Genomic DNA, 17,447 nt, shown 5'->3' on the forward strand with positions numbered 1-17,447 from the left:
GTGGGGACCAAATGTAGTATTTCCAAATTTGCAGATGACACAAAACTAGATCGGAATGTGTGCTGTGAGGAAGATGCAAAGCAGCTTCAAGGGGATTTGGACAGACTTAGTGAGTGGGCGAGAACGTGGCAGATGGAAAGAATGTGGTAAAATGTGAGGTTATCCACCTTGGTAGGAGGAACAAATGTGCAGAGTATTTCTTAAATGGTAAGAGATTAGAAAGTGTAGATGAGACAAAGGGACCTTGGCGTCCTTGTCAATAAGTCACTGAAAGCGAACATGCAGGTGCAGGAAGCAATTAGGAAGGTTAATGGTATGTTAGCCTTTATCGAAGAGGATTTGAGTACAGGAGTAGTGAAGTCTTGTTTCAATTGTACAGAACCTTAGTTAGACCGCACCTGGAGTACTGTGTGCAGTTTTGGTCCCCTTACCTTCGGAAGGATATTATTGCCGTAGAGGGAGTGCAACGAAGGTTCACCAGACTTGTTCTTAGGGTGGCGGGACTGTCCTATGAAGAGAGATTGGGGAAACTGGGCCAGTATTCTCTAGAGTTTCGAAGAATGAGAGGGGATCTCATTGAAACCTACAAAATACTTAAAGGGATAGACAGGGTAGATGCTGCTAAGATGTTTCCCCTGGCTGGGGGGTTCTGGAACCAGGGGACACAATTTCCACTTACCTGGATGGGTGCAGCTCCAATAATACTCAAGAAGCTCGACACCATCCAGAACAAAACAGCCCGCTTGCTTGGCACCCCATCCACAAACATTCACTCCCTCCACCACCGACCCACAGTAGCAGCAGTATGTGCTATCTACAATATGCACTGCAGCAACACACCAACACTGCTTAGACAGCACCTTCCAAACCTGCGAGCTCTACCAACTAGAAGGACAAGGGTAGCAGATGCATGGGAACACCACCACTTGCAAGTTCCCCTCCAAGCCACACACAATCCTGACTTGGAACTATATCGCTGTTCCTTCACTGTCGCTGGGTCAAAATCCTGGAACTCCCTTCCTAACAGCACTGTGGGTGTCCCTACCCCACATGGACTGCAGTGGTTCAAGAAGGCAGCTCACCACCACCTCCTCAAGGGCAATTAGGGATGGGCAATAAATGCTGGCCACATCCCATGAATGAATAAAAAATAAATAAGGGGAGCCACTTAGGACAGAGATGAGGAGAAATTTCTTTACTCAGAGGGTTGTGAAACTTTGGAATTCTCTACACCAGAGGGCTGTAGAAGTTCAGTCATTGAGTATGTTTAAAACAGAGATTGACAGATTTCTAAATACCAATGACGTGGAGGGACATGAGGATAGTGTGGGAAAAAGGCATTGAAGTGGCTGATCAGCCATGATGGGCTGAATGGCCTACTCCTATGTTGGTATGTGAGGGAGGGACTGCTGCACTGTCAGAGGGTCAGTACTGAGGGAGCGCTGCACTGTCAGAGGGTCAGTATTGAGGGAACGCTTCTCTGTCAGAGGGACAGTACTGAGGGAGCACTACACTGTCAGAGGGTCAGTACTGAGGGAGTGCTACACTGTCAGAGGGTCAGTACTGAGGGAGTGCTGCACTGTCAGAGGGTCAGTCCTGAGGAATCACTGACTGTCAAAGGGTCAGTACTTAGGGAGCGCTGCGTTGTCAGAGGGTCAGTACTGAGGGAGTGCTGCACTGTCAGAAGGTCAGTACTGAGGGAGTGCTGCACTGTCAGAGGGTCAGTACTAAGGGAACGCTGCACTGTCAGAGGGTCAGTACTGAGGGAGTGCTGCACTGTCAGAGGGTCAGTACTAAGGGAACGCTGCACTGTCAGAAGGTCAGTACTGAGGGAGCGCTGCACTGTCAGAGGGTCAGTACTGAGGGAGCGCTGCACTATCGGAAGGTCAGTACTGAGGGAGCGCTGCACTGTCAGAGGGTCAGTACTGAGGGATTGCTGCACTGTCGGAAGGTCAGTACTGAGGGAGCGCTGCACTGTTGGTGGGTCAGTACTGAGGGTGTCCTGCATTGTCGGAGGGTCAGTACTGAGGGAGTGCTGCACTTTCAGAGGATCAGTACTAAGGGAGCGCTGCACTGTCAGAGGGTCAGTACTGAGGGAGCGCTGCACTGTTGGTGGGTCAGTACTGAGGGTGTCATGCATTGTCGGAGGGTCAGTATTGAGGGAGTGCTGCACTGTCGGAGGGTCACTACTGAGGGAGTGCTGCACTGTTGGAGGGTCAGTACTGAGGGAGTGCTGCACTGTCAGAGGGTCAGTACTGAGGGAGCACTGCACTGTTGGTGGGTCAGTACTGAGGGTGTCCTGCACTGTCAGAGGGTCAGTATTGAGGGAGTGCTGCACTGTCGGAGGGTCAGTACTGAGGGAGTGCTGCACTGTCAGAGGGTCAGTACTGAGGGAGCGCTGCACTGTTGGTGGGTCAGTACTGAGGGTGTCCTGCACTGTCAGAGGGTCAGTACTGAGGGTGTCCTGCACTGTCAGAGGGTCAGTACTGAGGGAGTGCTGCACTGTCAGAGGGTCAGTACTGAGGGAGTGCTGCACTGTCAGAGGGTCAGTATTGAGGGAGTGCTGCACTTTCAGATGGCAGGTCCTTCGCATGAAGCATTAAGCTGAGACTTGGCCTATCCTCTCAGATGAGTGTAAAAGATCCCATGGCTACTTTGAAGGAGAGCAGGGGCGTTATAGAGTCATAGAGTCGTACAGCATAGAAACAGGCCTTTCGGCCCACCGCATCCATGCCGATCATGATGCTTATCTATACTAATCCCACCTGCCTGCATTAATTCCATATCCCTCTATGCCTTGCTCATTCAAGTACCTGTCCAGATGCCTCTTAAATGTTGCTACTGTTCCTGCGTCCACCATCTCCTCAGGCAGCTCATTCCAGATACCCACTATTCTTTGTGTGAAAAATTTACCCCTTTGATCCACTTTAAACCTCCTCCCTCTCACCTTAACTCCATGCCCTCCAGTTTTAGTCACCCCTACCATGGGAAACAGACTCTGGCTATCTACCTTATCTCTGCCTCTCATAATTTTATATACCGCTATCATGTCCCCTCTCAGCCTCCTTCTCTTCAGGGAAAACAGACCTAGCCTATCCAATCTCTCTTTATAACTCAAGCCTTCCAAACCAAGCAACCACTTTGCATCGGTATTCACCGAGGAGAGGGACATGACGGATGTTGAGGTTAGGAACAGATGTTTGATTACTCTAGGTCAAGTCGGCATAAGGAGGGAGGAATTGTTGGGTATTCTAAAGGGCATTAAGGTGGACAAGTCCCCAGGTCCGGATGGGATCTATCCCAGGTTACTGAAGGAAGCGAGAGAGGAAATAGCTGGGGCCTTAACAGATATCTTTGCAGCATCCTTAAACACGGGTGAGGTCCCGGAGGACTGGAGAATTGCTAATGTTGTCCCCTTGTTTAAGAAGGGTAGCAGGGATAATCCAGGTAATTATAGACCGGTGAGCCTGACGTCAGTGGTAGGGAAGCTGCTGGAGAAGATACTGAGGGATAGGATCTATTCCCATTTGGAAGAAAATGGGCTCATCAGTGATAGGCAACATGGTTTTGTGCAGGGAAGGTCATGTCTTACCAACTTAATAGAATTCTTTGAGGAAGTGACAAAGTTGATTGATGACGGAAGGGCTGTCGATGTCATATACATGGACTTCAGTAAGGCGTTTGATAAGGTTCCCCATGGCAGGCTGATGGAGAAAGTGAAGGCGCTTGGGGTCCAAGGTGTACTAGCTAGATGGATAAAGAACTGGCTGGGCAACAGGAGACAGAGAGTAGCAGTAGAAGGGAGTTTCTCAAAATGGAGACGTGTGACCAGTGGTGTTCCACAGGGATCCGTGCTGGGACCACTGTTGTTTGTGATATACATAAATGATTTGGAGGAAAGTATAGGTGGACTGATTAGCAAATTTGCAGACGACACTAAGATTGGTGGAGTAGCAGATAGTGAAGGGGACTGTCAGAGAATACAGCAGAATATAGATAGATTAGAGAGTTGGGCAGAGAAATGGCAGATGGAGTTCAATCAGGGCAAATGCGAGGTGATGCATTTTGGAAGATCCAATTCAAGAGTGAACTATACAGTAAATGGAAAAGTCCTGGGGAAAATTGATGTCCAGAGAGATTTGGGTGTTCAGGTCCACTGTTCCCTGAAGGTGGCAACGCAGGTAAATAGAGTGGTCAAGAAGGCATACGGCATGCTTTCCTTCATCGGACGGGGCATTGAGTACAAGAGTTGGCAGGTCATGTTACAGTTGTATAGGACTTTGGTTCGGCCACATTTGGAATACTGCGTACAGTTCTGGTCGCCACATTATCAAAAGGATGTGGATGCTTTGGAGAGGGTGCAGAGGAGGTTCACCAGGATGTTGCCTGGTATGAAGGGCGCTAGCTATGAAGAGAGGTTGAGTAGATTAGGATTATTTTCATTAGAAAGACGGAGGTTGAGGGGGGACCTGATTGAGGTGTACAAAATCATGAGAGGTATAGACAGGGTGGATAGCAAGAAGCTTTTTCCCAGAGTGGGGGTTTCAATTACTAGAGGACACGAGTTCAAAGTGAAAGGGGAAAAGTTTAGGGGGGATATGCGTGGAAAGTTCTTTACGCAGAGGGTGGTGGGCACCTGGAACGCATTGCCAGCGGAGGTGGTAGATGCGGGCACGATGGAGTCTTTTAAGATGTATCTGGACAGATACAGAATGGGCAGGAAGAAAAGAGATACAGAAGCTTAGAAAATAGGCGACATGTTTAGAGAGAGGATCTGGATCGGCGCAGGCTTGGAGGGCCGAAGGGCCTGTTCCTGTGCTGTAATTATCTTTGTTCTTTGTTCTTTATCCTTGTGAATCTCTTCTGCACCCTCGCTAGCTTAATCACATCTTTCCTGTCGTGCGGCGACCAAAACTGCACACAATACTCCAAATGCGGCCTAACCAACGTTATGTACAACTGTAACATGATGTCCCAACTCTTGTACTCAATGCCTCGGCCGATGAAGGCAAGCATGCCACACGCCTTCTTCACCACCCTGTCTACCTGTGTTGCCACTTTCAGGGAACTATGTACTTGCACCCAAAGGTCTCTCTGCTCAAGAACACTCCCTAGGGCCCTGCCATTCACTGTATATGTCCTGCCCTGGTTTAACTTCCCAAAATGCATCACTTCACACTTGTCTGCATTAAATTCCATTTGCCCTCCCTTGCCCACTTTCCCAGTTGATCTATATCCTGTTGTAACCTTAGACAACCTTCTTCACGTCCACTATACCACCAATTTTGGTGTCATCTACAAACTTACTAATCATGCCCCTTATATTCATATCCAAGTCATTAATATATATGACAAACAACAGAGGGCCCAGCACCGATCCCTGCGGCACACCACTGGTCACTGGCCTCCAATCTGAAAAACAACCCTCCACTACCACCCTCCGCCTCCTATCACCAAGCCAATTTTGTATCCAATTTGCTAGCTCACCCTGGATCCCATGTGTTCGAACCTTCTGGACCAGCCTACCATGCGGGACCTTGTCAAAGGCCTTGCTAAGGTCCATGTAGACAACGTCCATCGCCCTGCCCTCGTCAATCCTCTTGGTCACCTCCTCGAAAAACTCAATCAAATTCGTGAGACATGTTTGCCCACGCACAAAGCCATGCTGACTATCCCTAATCAGACCATGCCTTTCCAGATGCATATAAATTCTGTCTCCCAGAATCCCTTCCAATAACTTTCCCACCACTGATGTAAGGCTCACTGGCCTGTAGTTCCTTGGCTTATCCCTGCTGCCCTTCTTCAATAAAGCACAACATTAGCTATCCTCCAGTCTTCCATTACCTCACCTGTGGCTAACGATGATACAAAAATCTCTGCCAGGGCCCCAGCAATCTCCTCCCTTGCTTCCCATAGCATCCTCGGATACACCTGGTCAGACCCTGGGGATTTATCCACCTTAATGCGCTTCAAAACCTCCAACATTTCCTCCTTTGTAATGTTGATATGCTCCAGGATATCGCTGTTCCCTCCCTTGAACTCACTAGCTTCCATGACCTTCTCCACGGTAAATACGGATGAGAAATATTCATTTAAGACCTCGCCCATTTCCCGTGGCTGCACGCATAGATTGCCACACTGATCCTTAAGAGGACCTACTCTCTACCTAGCTACCCTTTTACTCTTAATATACTGATAGAATCTTTTTGGATTCTCCTTTATCTTATCTGCCAGGGAAATCTCATGGCCCCTTTTCTCCCTCCTAATTTCCTTCTTAAGTGTACTCCTACATCCCCGATACTCCTCAAGGGACTCGCTCGATCCCAGCTGCCTATAACTGACATATGCCTCCTTCTTTGTCCTGACAAGACCCTCAATATCCCTCATCAACCAAGGTTCCTTAAACTTGTCAGCCTTGCCCTTCCATCTAACAGGAACATGCCAGCCCTGAACTCTTCCTATCTCACTTTTAAAATCCTCCCACTTGCCAGATGTCCCTTTACCTGTAAACAGCCTCTCCCATTCAACTTTTGAGAGTTCCTGTCTAATGCCATCAAAATTAGCCTTCCCCCAATTTAGGACTTCAACCTGAGGACCAGTCCTATCCTTTTCCATAACTATCTTGAAGCTAATTGAGTTATGGTCACTGGTCCCAAAGTGCTCCCCCACTGACACATCAACCACCTGCCCATCCTCATTTCCAAAGAGGAGGTCGGGTGTAGCCCCTTCTCTAGTAGGGCCATCCACGTACTGCTTCAGAAAACTATCCTGGACAGACTTAACAAATTCTTCTCCATCTGATCCCTTAGCACTAAGGCAGTCCCAGTCAATATTAGGGAAGTTAAAATCACCTACTATTACAACCCTATAATTCCTACACCTATCTGTGATTTCCCTACATATATGCTCCTCCACTTCCCTTTGGCTATTGGGGGGCCTACAGTATAATCCCGTCAAAGTGGGGTCCATGTCCATAGATCGCTCAAAGTTGCCACCCAAGTTGATAGGGTTGTTAAGAAGGCGTATGGTGTGTTGGCTTTCATTAACAGGGGGATGGAGTTTAAGAGCCGCGAGGTTATGCTGCAGCTCTATAAGGCCCTGGTTCGACCACACTTGGAATATTGTGTTCAGTTCTGGTCGCCTCATTATAGGAAGGATGTGGAAGCTTTAGAGAGGGTGCGGAGGAGATTTACCAGGATGCTGCCTGGACTGGAGGGCATGTCCTACGAAGAAAGATTGAGGGAGCTAGGGCTTTTCTCATTGGAGCGAAGAAGGCTGAGAGGTGACTTGATAGAGGGGTACAAGATGATGAGAGGCATAGATAGAGTGGATAGCCAGAGACTTTTTCCCAGGGTGGAAAGGGCTATCACCAGGGGGCATAATTTTAAGGTGATTGGAGGAAGGTTTCGGGGAGATGTCAGAGGTTGCTTCTTTACACAGAGAGTGGTGGGTGCGTGGAATGCACTGCCAGCGGTGGTAGTAGAAGCAGATACATTAGGGACATTTAAGCGACTCTTGGATAGGTACATGGATGATAGTAGAATGAAGGGTAGGTAGTTAGTTTGATCTTAGAGTAGGTTAAAGGTTCGGCACAACATTGTGGGCCGAAGGGCCTGTACTGTGCTGTACTGTTCTATGTTCTATGTTTTATGTTCTAAAGTGATCACCCCTTTCTTATTTCTAAGTTCTACCCATATGGCCTCGCTGGACATTCCCCCCGGGATATCCTCTCTAAGTACTGCCGTGATGTCCTCCCTAACCAATAATGCAACTCCCCCTCCTCTCTTCCCTCCACCTCTGTCACGCCGGAAGCATCAGTACCCCGGAACATTGAGCTGCCAGTCCTGCCCATCCCTCAACCATGTTTCCGTAATAGCTATAATATCACAGTCCCATGTACCGATCCATGCTCTGAGTTCATCTGCCTTACCTGTAAGGCTTCTTGCATTAAAGTAAATGCAGTTTAGCCTATCAGACCTTCCACGCTCCCTGTCCTGCCCCTGCCCAGCCTGACTACTGGACTTGCTTGCTTTAACCTCTACATTTGCCTCAACTATCTCATCGGAGAGACTACTACTTTGGGTCCCACCCCCCTGCAAGACTAGTTTAAAGCCTCCCGAGTAATACTAGCAAACCTCCCCACAAGCATATTGGTCCCCTTCCAGTTTAGATGCAACCCGTCCTTCTTGTACAGGTCACCTCTGCACCAGAAGAGATCCCAATGACCCAAGTAGCTGACGCCCTCCCGTCTGCACCAGCTCTTCAGCATGCATTAATTTGCCTAATCCTCCTATTCCTACCCTCACTAGCACGTGGCACAGGGAGTAATCCTGAGATTACAACCCTAGAGGTCCTGCTTTTTAACCTTCTGCCTAACTCCCTATATTCACTTTGCAGGACCTCATCTCTCTTCCTGCCTATGTCGTTAGTACCAATATGGACCACGACCTCTGGCTGCTCACCCTCCCCTTTCAGAATGTCCTGCAGTCGCTCCGTGACATCCTTGACCCTAGCACCAGGGAGGCAACATACCATCCTGGAGTCTCGTTTGTGGCCACAGAAATGCCTATCTGCACCCCTTATGATAGAATCCCCTATCACTATAGCTCTTCCACCCCTTTTCCTCCCCTGCTGTGCAGCAGAGCCCTCCATGGTGCCACGAACTTGGCTGTTGCTGCTTTCCCCTGGGAGGTCCTCCCCCCAACAGTATCCAAAGCGGTATATCTGTTTGAGAGGGGGATGGCCACAGGGGACTCCTGCACTACCTGCCTGTGCCTACTACTCCGTCTGGTGGTCACCCATCCCTTTTCTGCCTGTGCAGCCATTACCTGCGGTGTGACCACCTCACTAAACGTGCTATCCACGACGTCCTCAGCATCGCAGATGCTCCACAGTGAATCCACCCGCAGCTCCAGCTCCGTAATGCGGGTAGTCAGTAGCTGCAGTTGGATACACTTCCTGCACACATGGTCATCAGGGACAGTGGAAGCGTCCCTGATTTCCCACATAGCGCAGGAGGAGCGTATCACAGGGCTGAGCTCTCCTGTCATGACTTACCCTTAGGTTAATTAGTTACTCCCTTAGTTAAAAAATACTAATAATACTAGGGGCCTTGTTCTACCCACTTCAATCTAAAGTCCTTAAAAAAAACTTTAGTAGTACTCACCTTATCACTGTAGATTTTTTCCAACAAAAAAAACAACTTTCCCCGTTTTTTAAGATATTCTAACAGCTGCTACTCACCAACCAATCACCTTGCATCTCTCCTCTGACATCACTGTTTGCCTTTTTTTCAAAACTCCAGCGCGTTGGAAGAGCTCCTCTCCACTCCGCTCCCGGAAGGTAAGACACTGGGCCTCGATCCTTGGGGTCAATTTATAAGCACCACTCCCAGCGTTCTCCCCACAAGTCTGCTGTGTTCCTCTCAGCTCCGCTCCCGGAAGGTAAGAGTGTTCTCCCAGTGTCCTGGCCATTTTTGTTATCCCTCAGTCAACATCACTAAAACTGATTATATGGTCAATATCTCATTGTTGTTTGTGGGATCTTGCTGTGCACAAATTGGCTGCTCCATTTCCTACATAATGACAGTGACTGCACTTCGAAAGTACTTCATTGGCTGTAGAGCACTTTACAGTGTCCTGAGGGCTGAGATAGGTGCCATAGAAATGCAAGTTCTTCCTTTTTTTTGCAGCTTTGGCAGACATGGACACTGAACCTTTTGACAAGATGAAGCCTCTGAGCTGCGAGCTGTCCTGCTGCATCCCCCAGCCCTCAGTCCTGCTTGGCAAGTTGGACAGCAAAGGCTTGAGGGTCAGTGGGAAGCAGCTGAAGGGTGATTTTGACACACTGTCCAGCAACCTTCTGAGAGCAGAGATAATGGCAGACAGGGGACTACAGAAGGCTCAGAGGACGCAGCAACTGCTGATCGAGGTGAGGATATCAATGAGCAGCTGTCCCTGCCTTCCTTCCCTCTCTCGCTCGCTCGCTCTGTCACTCTCTCTATCTCTGGGTTGGTGCTGAGGCTCATGAAACAGAGGGTCCCAGGTCCCAGGTTAGGTCTACCTTGTGCTAACTGATATCAGCCAGTTACAGGGTGGGGGCCTCCTCGAATTAGGGAAGGTTAGGGGCATTCAGCCAGAGTTCATGCTTCTGCTCACTGATGTTGGCTGGAGCTGTGATAACCCCTCAGCCACACCTGCACCCCCCCACTTACTGCGACTCACACTCGGGTGGGGGAGACCATGCAAGCTCTGCTCTGCTGGCAAACTGGGATTACAGCTGCTTAAACTCAGGGCAAGAGGAGAGGCAATGTAAACTAAGTGCTACACATTTAAAGGGACAGAGAGACCTGGGTGGATTGACAATTGGAGAAATATTTAAAGGGGGAAATGTTTTCAGGGCTTTGGGGAAGAAACAGAGGAATAGGACTAAATGAATAACTCTTTCAAAGAGCTGATACATGCATGATGGGCCCAATGTCCTCCTTCTCAGCTGTATGATTTCAACACGACCTACTGTGGAGAGGGGTGCCTGAACCCTACACCTGAGCTGTTTGGGCTCAGGTAACTGGAGGCTCCCACGTGAGTGAGCGTGGGCCGTGGGAGGGCAGTGAATGGGTGGGTAGAGTCAGTGATGGGTGAAAGAGTGGACATGGGCTGTGGATAGAGTCAGTGATGGGGGAGAATGGGCATGAGCTGTGGAAAGAGTCAGTGATGGGGGAGAGTGGACATGGGATGTGGGTAGAGTCAGTGCAGGGGAAGAGTGGACATGGGCTGTGGGTAGAGTCAGGGATGGGGGAGAGTGGACATGAGCTGTGGGTAGAGTCAGTGATAGGAAAGAGTGGACACGGGCTGTGGATACAGTCAGTGATGGGAGAGAGTGGATATGGGCCGTGGGTAGAGTCAGTGATGGGAGAGAGTGGACATGGGCTGTGGATAGAGTCAGTGATAGGGGAGAGTGGACATGGGCTGTGGATAGAGTCAGTGATGGTCGAGAGTGGACATGGGCTGTGGATAGAGTCAGTGATCGGGGAGAGTGGACATGGGCTGTGGGTAGAGTCAGTGAAGGGGGAGAGTGGACATGGGCTGCAGATAGAGTCAGTGATGGGGGAGAGTGGACATGAGCTGTGGATAGAGTCAGTGACAGGGAGTGTGGACATGGGCCAGTGGGTAGAGTCATTGATAGGGAGAGTGGACATGGGCTGTGGGAAGAGTCAGTGATGGGGGAGAGTGGACATGGGCTGTGGATAGAGTCAGTGATGGGGGAGAGTGGACATGGGCAGTGGATAGAGTCAGTGATAGGGGAGAGTGGACATGGGCTGTGCATAGAGTCAGTGATAGGGGAGAGTGGACATGGGCTGTGCATAGAGTCAGTGATGGGGGAGAGTGGACATGGGCTGTGGATAGAGTCAGTGATGGGGGAGAGTGGACACGGGCTGTGGATAGAGTCAGTGATGGGGGAGAGTGGACATGGGCTGTGGGTGGAGTCAGTGATAGGGGAGAGTGGACATGGGCTGTGGATAGAGTCAGTGATGGGGGAGAGTGGACATGGGCTGTGGATAGAGTCAGTGATGGGGGAGAGTGGACTTGGGCTGTGGGTAGAGTCAGTGATGGGGGAGAGTGGACATGGGCTGTGGGTAGAGTCAGTAATGGGGGAGAGTGGACATGGGCTGTGGGTGGAGTCAGTGATAGGGAGAGTGGACATGGGCTGTGGGTAGAGTCAGTGATGGGGGAGAGTGGACATGGGCTGTGGATAGAGTCAGTGATGGGGGAGAGTGGACATGGGCTGTGGATAAAGTCAGTGATGGGGGAGAGTGGACATGGGTTGTGGATAGAGTCAGTGATGGGGGAGAGTGGACATGGGCTGTGGATAGAGTCAGTGATGGGGTGGAGTGGACATGGGCTGTGGATCGAGTCAGTGATGGGAGAGAGTGGACATGGGCTGTGGATAGAGTCAGTGATGGGGGAGAGTGGACATCGGCTGTGGATAGAGTCAGTGATGGGGGAGAGTGGACATGGGCTGTGGATAGAGTCAGTGATGGGGTGGAGTGGACATGGGCTGTGGATCGAGTCAGTAATGGGAGAGAGTGGACATGGGCTGTGGATAGAGTCAGTGATGGGGGAGAGCGGACATGGGCTGTGGATCGAGTCAGTGATGGGAGAGAGTGGACATGGGCTGTGGATAGAGTCAGTGATGGGGTGGAGTGGACATGGGCTGTGGATAGAGTCAGTGATGGTGGACAGTGGACATGGGCGGTGGATAGAGTCAGTGATGGGGGAGAGTGGACATGGGCCGTGGGTAGAGTCAGTGATGGGGGAGTGTGGACATGGGCTGTGGATAGAGTCAGTGATGGGGTGGAGTGGACATGGGCTGTGGATAGAGTCAGTGATGGTGGACAGTGGACATGGGCGGTGGATAGAGTCACTGGTGGGAGAGAGTGGACATGGGCTGTGGGAAGAGTCAGTGATGGGGGAGAGTGGACATGGGTTGTGGATAGAGTCAGTGATGGGGGAGAGTGGACATGGGTTGTGGATAGAGTCAGTGATGGGGGAGAGTGGACATGGGCTGTGGATAGAGTCAGTGATGGTGGACAGTGGACATGGGCGGTGGATAGAGTCACTGGTGGGAGAGAGTGGACATGGGCTGTGGGAAGAGTCAGTGATGGGGGAGAGTGGACATGGGCTGTGGGTAGAGTCAGTGATGGGGGAGAGTGGACATGGGCTGTGGGAAGAGTCAGTGATGGGGGAGTGTGGACATGGGCGGTGGATAGATTCACTGATGGGGGAGAGTGGACATGGACTGTGGATAGAGTCAGTGATGGGAGAGAGTGGACATGGGCTGTGGATAGAGTCAGCGATAGGGGAGAGTGGACATGGGTTGTGGATAGAGTCAGTGATGGGGGAGAGTGGACATGGGCTGTGGATAGAGTCAGTGATGGTGGACAGTGGACATGGGCGGTGGATAGAGTCACTGGTGGGAGAGAGTGGACATGGGCTGTGGGAAGAGTCAGTGATGGGGGAGAGTGGACATGGGCTTTGGATAGAGTCAGTGATGGGGGAGAGTGGACATGGGCTGTGGATAGAGTCAGTGATGGGGGAGAGTGGACATGGGCTTTGGATAGAGTCAGTGATGGGGGAGAGTGGACATGGGCTGTGGGTGGAGTCAGTGATAGGGGAGAGTGGACATGGGCTGTGGACAGAGTCAGTGATGGGGGAGAGTGGACATGGGCTGTGGATAGAGTGAGTGATGGGAGAGACTGGATATGGGCTGTGGATAGAGTCAGTGATGGTCGAGAGTGGACATGGGCTGTGGATAGAGTCAGTGATCGGGGAGAGTGGACATGGGCCGTGGGTAGAGTCAGTGATGGGGGAGAGTGGACATGGGCTGCAGATAGAGTCAGTGATGGGGGAGAGTGGACATGGGCTGAGGATACGTCAGTGATGGGGGAGAGTGGACACGGGCTGTGGATCGAGTCAGTGATGGGGGAGAGTGGACATGGGCTGTGGATAGAGTCAGTGATGGGGGAGAGTGGACATGGGCTGTGGGTAGAGTCAGTGATGGGGGAGAGTGGACATGGGCTGTGGATAGAGTCAGTGATGGGGGAGAGTGGACATGGGTTGTGGAGAGAGTCAGTGATGGGGGAGAGTGGACGTGGGTTGTGGATAGAGTCAGTGATAGGGGAGAGTGGACATGGGCTGTGGATAGAGTCAGTGATGGGGGAGAGTGGACACGAGCTGTGGATAGAGTCAGTGATGGGGGAGAGTGGACATGGGCTGTGGATAGAGTCAGTGATGGGGGAGAGTGGACATGGGCTGTGGGTGGAGTCAGTGATAGGGGAGAGTGGACATGGGCTGTGGATAGAGTCAGTGATGGGGGAGAGTGGACATGGGCTGTGGATAGAGTCAGTGATGGGGGAGAGTGGACATGGGCTGTGGGTAGAGTCAGTGATGGGGGAGAGTGGACATGGGCTGTGGGTAGAATCAGTGATGGGGGAGAGTGGACATGGGCTGTGGGTGGAGTCAGTGATAGGGAGAGTGGACATGGGCTGTGGATAGAGTCAGTGATGCGGGAGAGTGGACATGGGCTGTGGATAGAGTCAGTGATAGGGAGTGTGGACATGGGCTGTGGGTTGAGTCAGTGATCGGGGAGAGTGGACATGGGTTGTGGGTAGTGTCAGTGATGGGGGAGAGTGGACATGGGCTGTGGATAAAGTCAGTGATGGGGGAGAGTGGACATGGGCTGTGGATCGAGTCAGTGATGGGAGAGAGTGGACATGGGCTGTGGATAGAGTCAGTGATGGGGTGGAGTGGACATGGGCTGTGGATAGAGCCAGTGATGGGAGAGAGTGGACATGGGCTGTGGATAGAGTAAGTGATGGGGGAGAGTGGACATGGGTGGTGGATAGAGTCAGTGATAGGGGAGAGTGGACATGGGCTGTGGATAGAGTCAGTGATGGGAGAGCGTGGACATGGCTGTGGATAGAGTCAGCGATAGGGGAGAGTGGACATGGGTTGTGGATAGAGTCAGTGATGGGGGAGAGTGGACATGGACTGTGGATAGAGTCAGTGATAGGCAGTGTGGACATGGGCTGTGGATAGAGTCAGTGATGGGGTGGAGTGGACATGGGCTGTGGATAGAGCCAGTGATGGGAGAGAGTGGACATGAGCTGTGGATAGAGTCATTGATGGGGGAGAGTGGACATGGGCGGTGGATAGAGTCAGTGACAGGGGAGAGTGGACATGGGCTGTGGATAGAGTCAGTGATGGGAGAGAGTGGACATGGGCTGTGGATAGAGTCAGCGATAGGGGAGAGTGGACATGGGTTGTGGATAGAGTCAGTGATGGGGGAGAGTGGACATGGGCTGTGGGTAGAGTCAGTGATGGGGGAGTGTGGACATGGACTGTGGGTAGAGTCAGTGATGGGGAAGAGTGGACATGGGCTGTGGATAGAGTCAGTGATGCGGGAGAGTGGACATGGGCTGTGGATAGAGTCAGTGATAGGGAGTGTGGACATGGGCTGTGGGTTGAATCAGTGATCGGGGAGAGTGGACATGGGTTGTGGGTAGTGTCAGTGATGGGGGAGAGTGGACATGGGCTGTGGATAAAGTCAGTGATGGGGGAGAGTGGACATGGGCTGTGGATCGAGTCAGTGATGGGAGAGAGTGGACATGGGCTGTGGATAGAGTCAGTGATGGGGTGGAGTGGACATGGGCTGTGGATAGAGCCAGTGATGGGAGAGAATGGACATGGGCTGTGGATAGAGTCAGTGATGGGGGAGAGTGGACATGGGCGGTGGATAGAGTCAGTGATAGGGGAGAGTGGACATGGGCTGTGGATAGAGTCAGTGATGGGAGAGAGTGGACATGGGCTGTGGATAGAGTCAGCGATAGGGGAGAGTGGACATGGGTTGTGGATAGAGTCAGTGATGGGGGAGAGTGGACATGGACTGTGGATAGAGTCAGTGATAGGCAGTGTGGACATGGGCTGTGGATAGAGTCAGTGATGGGGTGGAGTGGACATGGGCTGTGGATAGAGCCAGTGATGGGAGAGAGTGGACATGAGCTGTGGATAGAGTCAGTGATGGGGGAGAGTGGACATGGGCGGTGGATAGAGTCAGTGACAGGGGAGAGTGGACATGGGCTGTGGATAGAGTCAGTGATGGGAGAGAGTGGACATGGGCTGTGGATAGAGTCAGCGATAGGGGAGAGTGGACATGGGTTGTGGTTAGAGTCAGTGATGGGGGAGAGTGGACATGGGCTGTGGATAGAGTCAGTGATGGGGGAGTGTGGACATGGACTGTGGGTAGAGTCAGTGATGGGGAAGAGTGGACATGGGCTGTGGATAGAGTCAGTGATGGTGGACAGTGGACATGGGCGGTGGATAGAGTCACTGGTGGGAGAGAGTGGACATGGGCTGTGGGAAGAGTCAGTGATGGGGGAGAGTGGACATGGGCTGTGGGAAGAGTCAGTGATGGGGGAGAGTGGACATGGGCTTTGGATAGAGTCAGTGATGGGGGAGAGTGGACATGGGCAGTGGGTAGAGTCAGTGATGGGGGAGAGTGGACGGGCTGTGGGTAGGGTCACTGATGGGAGAGAGTGGACTTGGGCTGTGGGTAGAGTCAGTGATGGGGGAGAGTGGACATGGGCTGTGGGAGGAGTCAGTAATGGGGGACAGTGGACATGGGTTGTGGGCAGAGTCAGTGATGGGAGAGAGTGGACATGGGCTATTCTGTGTAATGCAGTGTTGTGATGGAGAGCCTGGCTTTGTTCTCTTGGTAATTCTGATGGTCTGAGATTGTTTTCCTGTGTTGTAGGATGCCATGAAGGAGTTAATTCTGTTCCGTGGTCGCCATATCTGGCTCTCGGCAACTTATCGAATGCTCCGTACCTGGGGTTTGGGTGAACTGGACAAGTTGCGTGGCTGGAGCCCACTGCAGTACCAGGATCATATCCTGCAGCTGAAGAAGTGGCTGAGGAGGGCAAAACGGATTAATCGTCTCTTTGTGACCAAGAATAAGCTTCTGGCATTAGATTGCTCGATCATCGAGGAGGAGATGGGTATGTGCAGCTGTTTAACCCACCACCGTTCAACCCACTGCCATTCATACTGCTCCAACTGGCAATACTGTGTGGGGTGTATCAATGACTGAACCCCGCCCCACCCCCATTCCTCCCCACACACCTCATCCCTCCCCCACTCCTCTCCCCTGCCCCTCCCCGCCGCCCCACTCCTCACCCCCACCACCACCTACCGCACTGAAATGAGGATATAACAGCCTGCTCCACTGACGTGACTACAGTGTCACTACTGAGACCCTCACATACCCACTGGCATGGGTTGATGACGATGTGTTATTAGAGCCCCAGCTGCAATGTCCCTCCAACACGAGTGTGGCCGTCAGTGACCGCTGCTTCCTTTCTGTTTCAGTTCCTGCTCTGATGTCCATGAAACTGGATATTCTGAATCTCTTGAGGATGGAGTGTGAACAGGGCATGGGGGAGCTGATCACTGATCTGACCAAGGCAATCAAACAACTGCAGGAGAAACCAACAGGAGATGTTGCCTTTGCTGCCTACTTGAGTAAGGTACCGTGTCTCTCTATATTGTGGGCCTCGTCAGGGAGTTGGTGATCACGCTGCCCCAGGTTAGTGGACCTTTCACCGCTAATGACTCTGGAACACTGCCCCAAACATCAGGATGCTTTTGGAATCAGAAAGTATTTACAGCACAGAAACAGGCCATTCAGCCCAACCTGTCCCCATTGGTCTTGATGCTTCACACGAACCTCCTCTCACCCTATCACCATATCTACATGATAGTAGTGACTGCACTTCAAAAGTAGCTTCATTGGCTGTAAAGCATTTTGGGATGTCCTGAGGTCGTGAACAGCGCTATATAAATACAAGTCTGTCTTTTATCTTTATAATATTTCTTTCTCTCTCATGTGTT

The 17,447-nt window shown here is 51.4% G+C and overlaps 1 protein-coding gene across 1 annotated transcript in view; it reads left to right on the forward strand.

Moving 5' to 3' along the window:
- Positions 1-17,447, forward strand: part of LOC137371058 (dynein heavy chain domain-containing protein 1) — a 373,825-nt gene that overhangs the window by 60,229 nt on the left and 296,149 nt on the right. The window contains exons 8-12 of the mRNA XM_068032957.1: positions 8,195-8,247; positions 9,305-9,342; positions 9,692-9,930; positions 16,312-16,555; positions 16,926-17,083. Coding sequence (XP_067889058.1) covers positions 8,195-8,247; positions 9,305-9,342; positions 9,692-9,930; positions 16,312-16,555; positions 16,926-17,083 — 732 coding nt within the window. The remainder of the gene's footprint in view (positions 1-8,194; positions 8,248-9,304; positions 9,343-9,691; positions 9,931-16,311; positions 16,556-16,925; positions 17,084-17,447) is intronic.

Source organism: Heterodontus francisci, chromosome 6 (genome assembly GCF_036365525.1).
Source record: "Heterodontus francisci isolate sHetFra1 chromosome 6, sHetFra1.hap1, whole genome shotgun sequence".
NCBI classification, from domain to species: Eukaryota; Metazoa; Chordata; class Chondrichthyes; order Heterodontiformes; family Heterodontidae; genus Heterodontus; species Heterodontus francisci.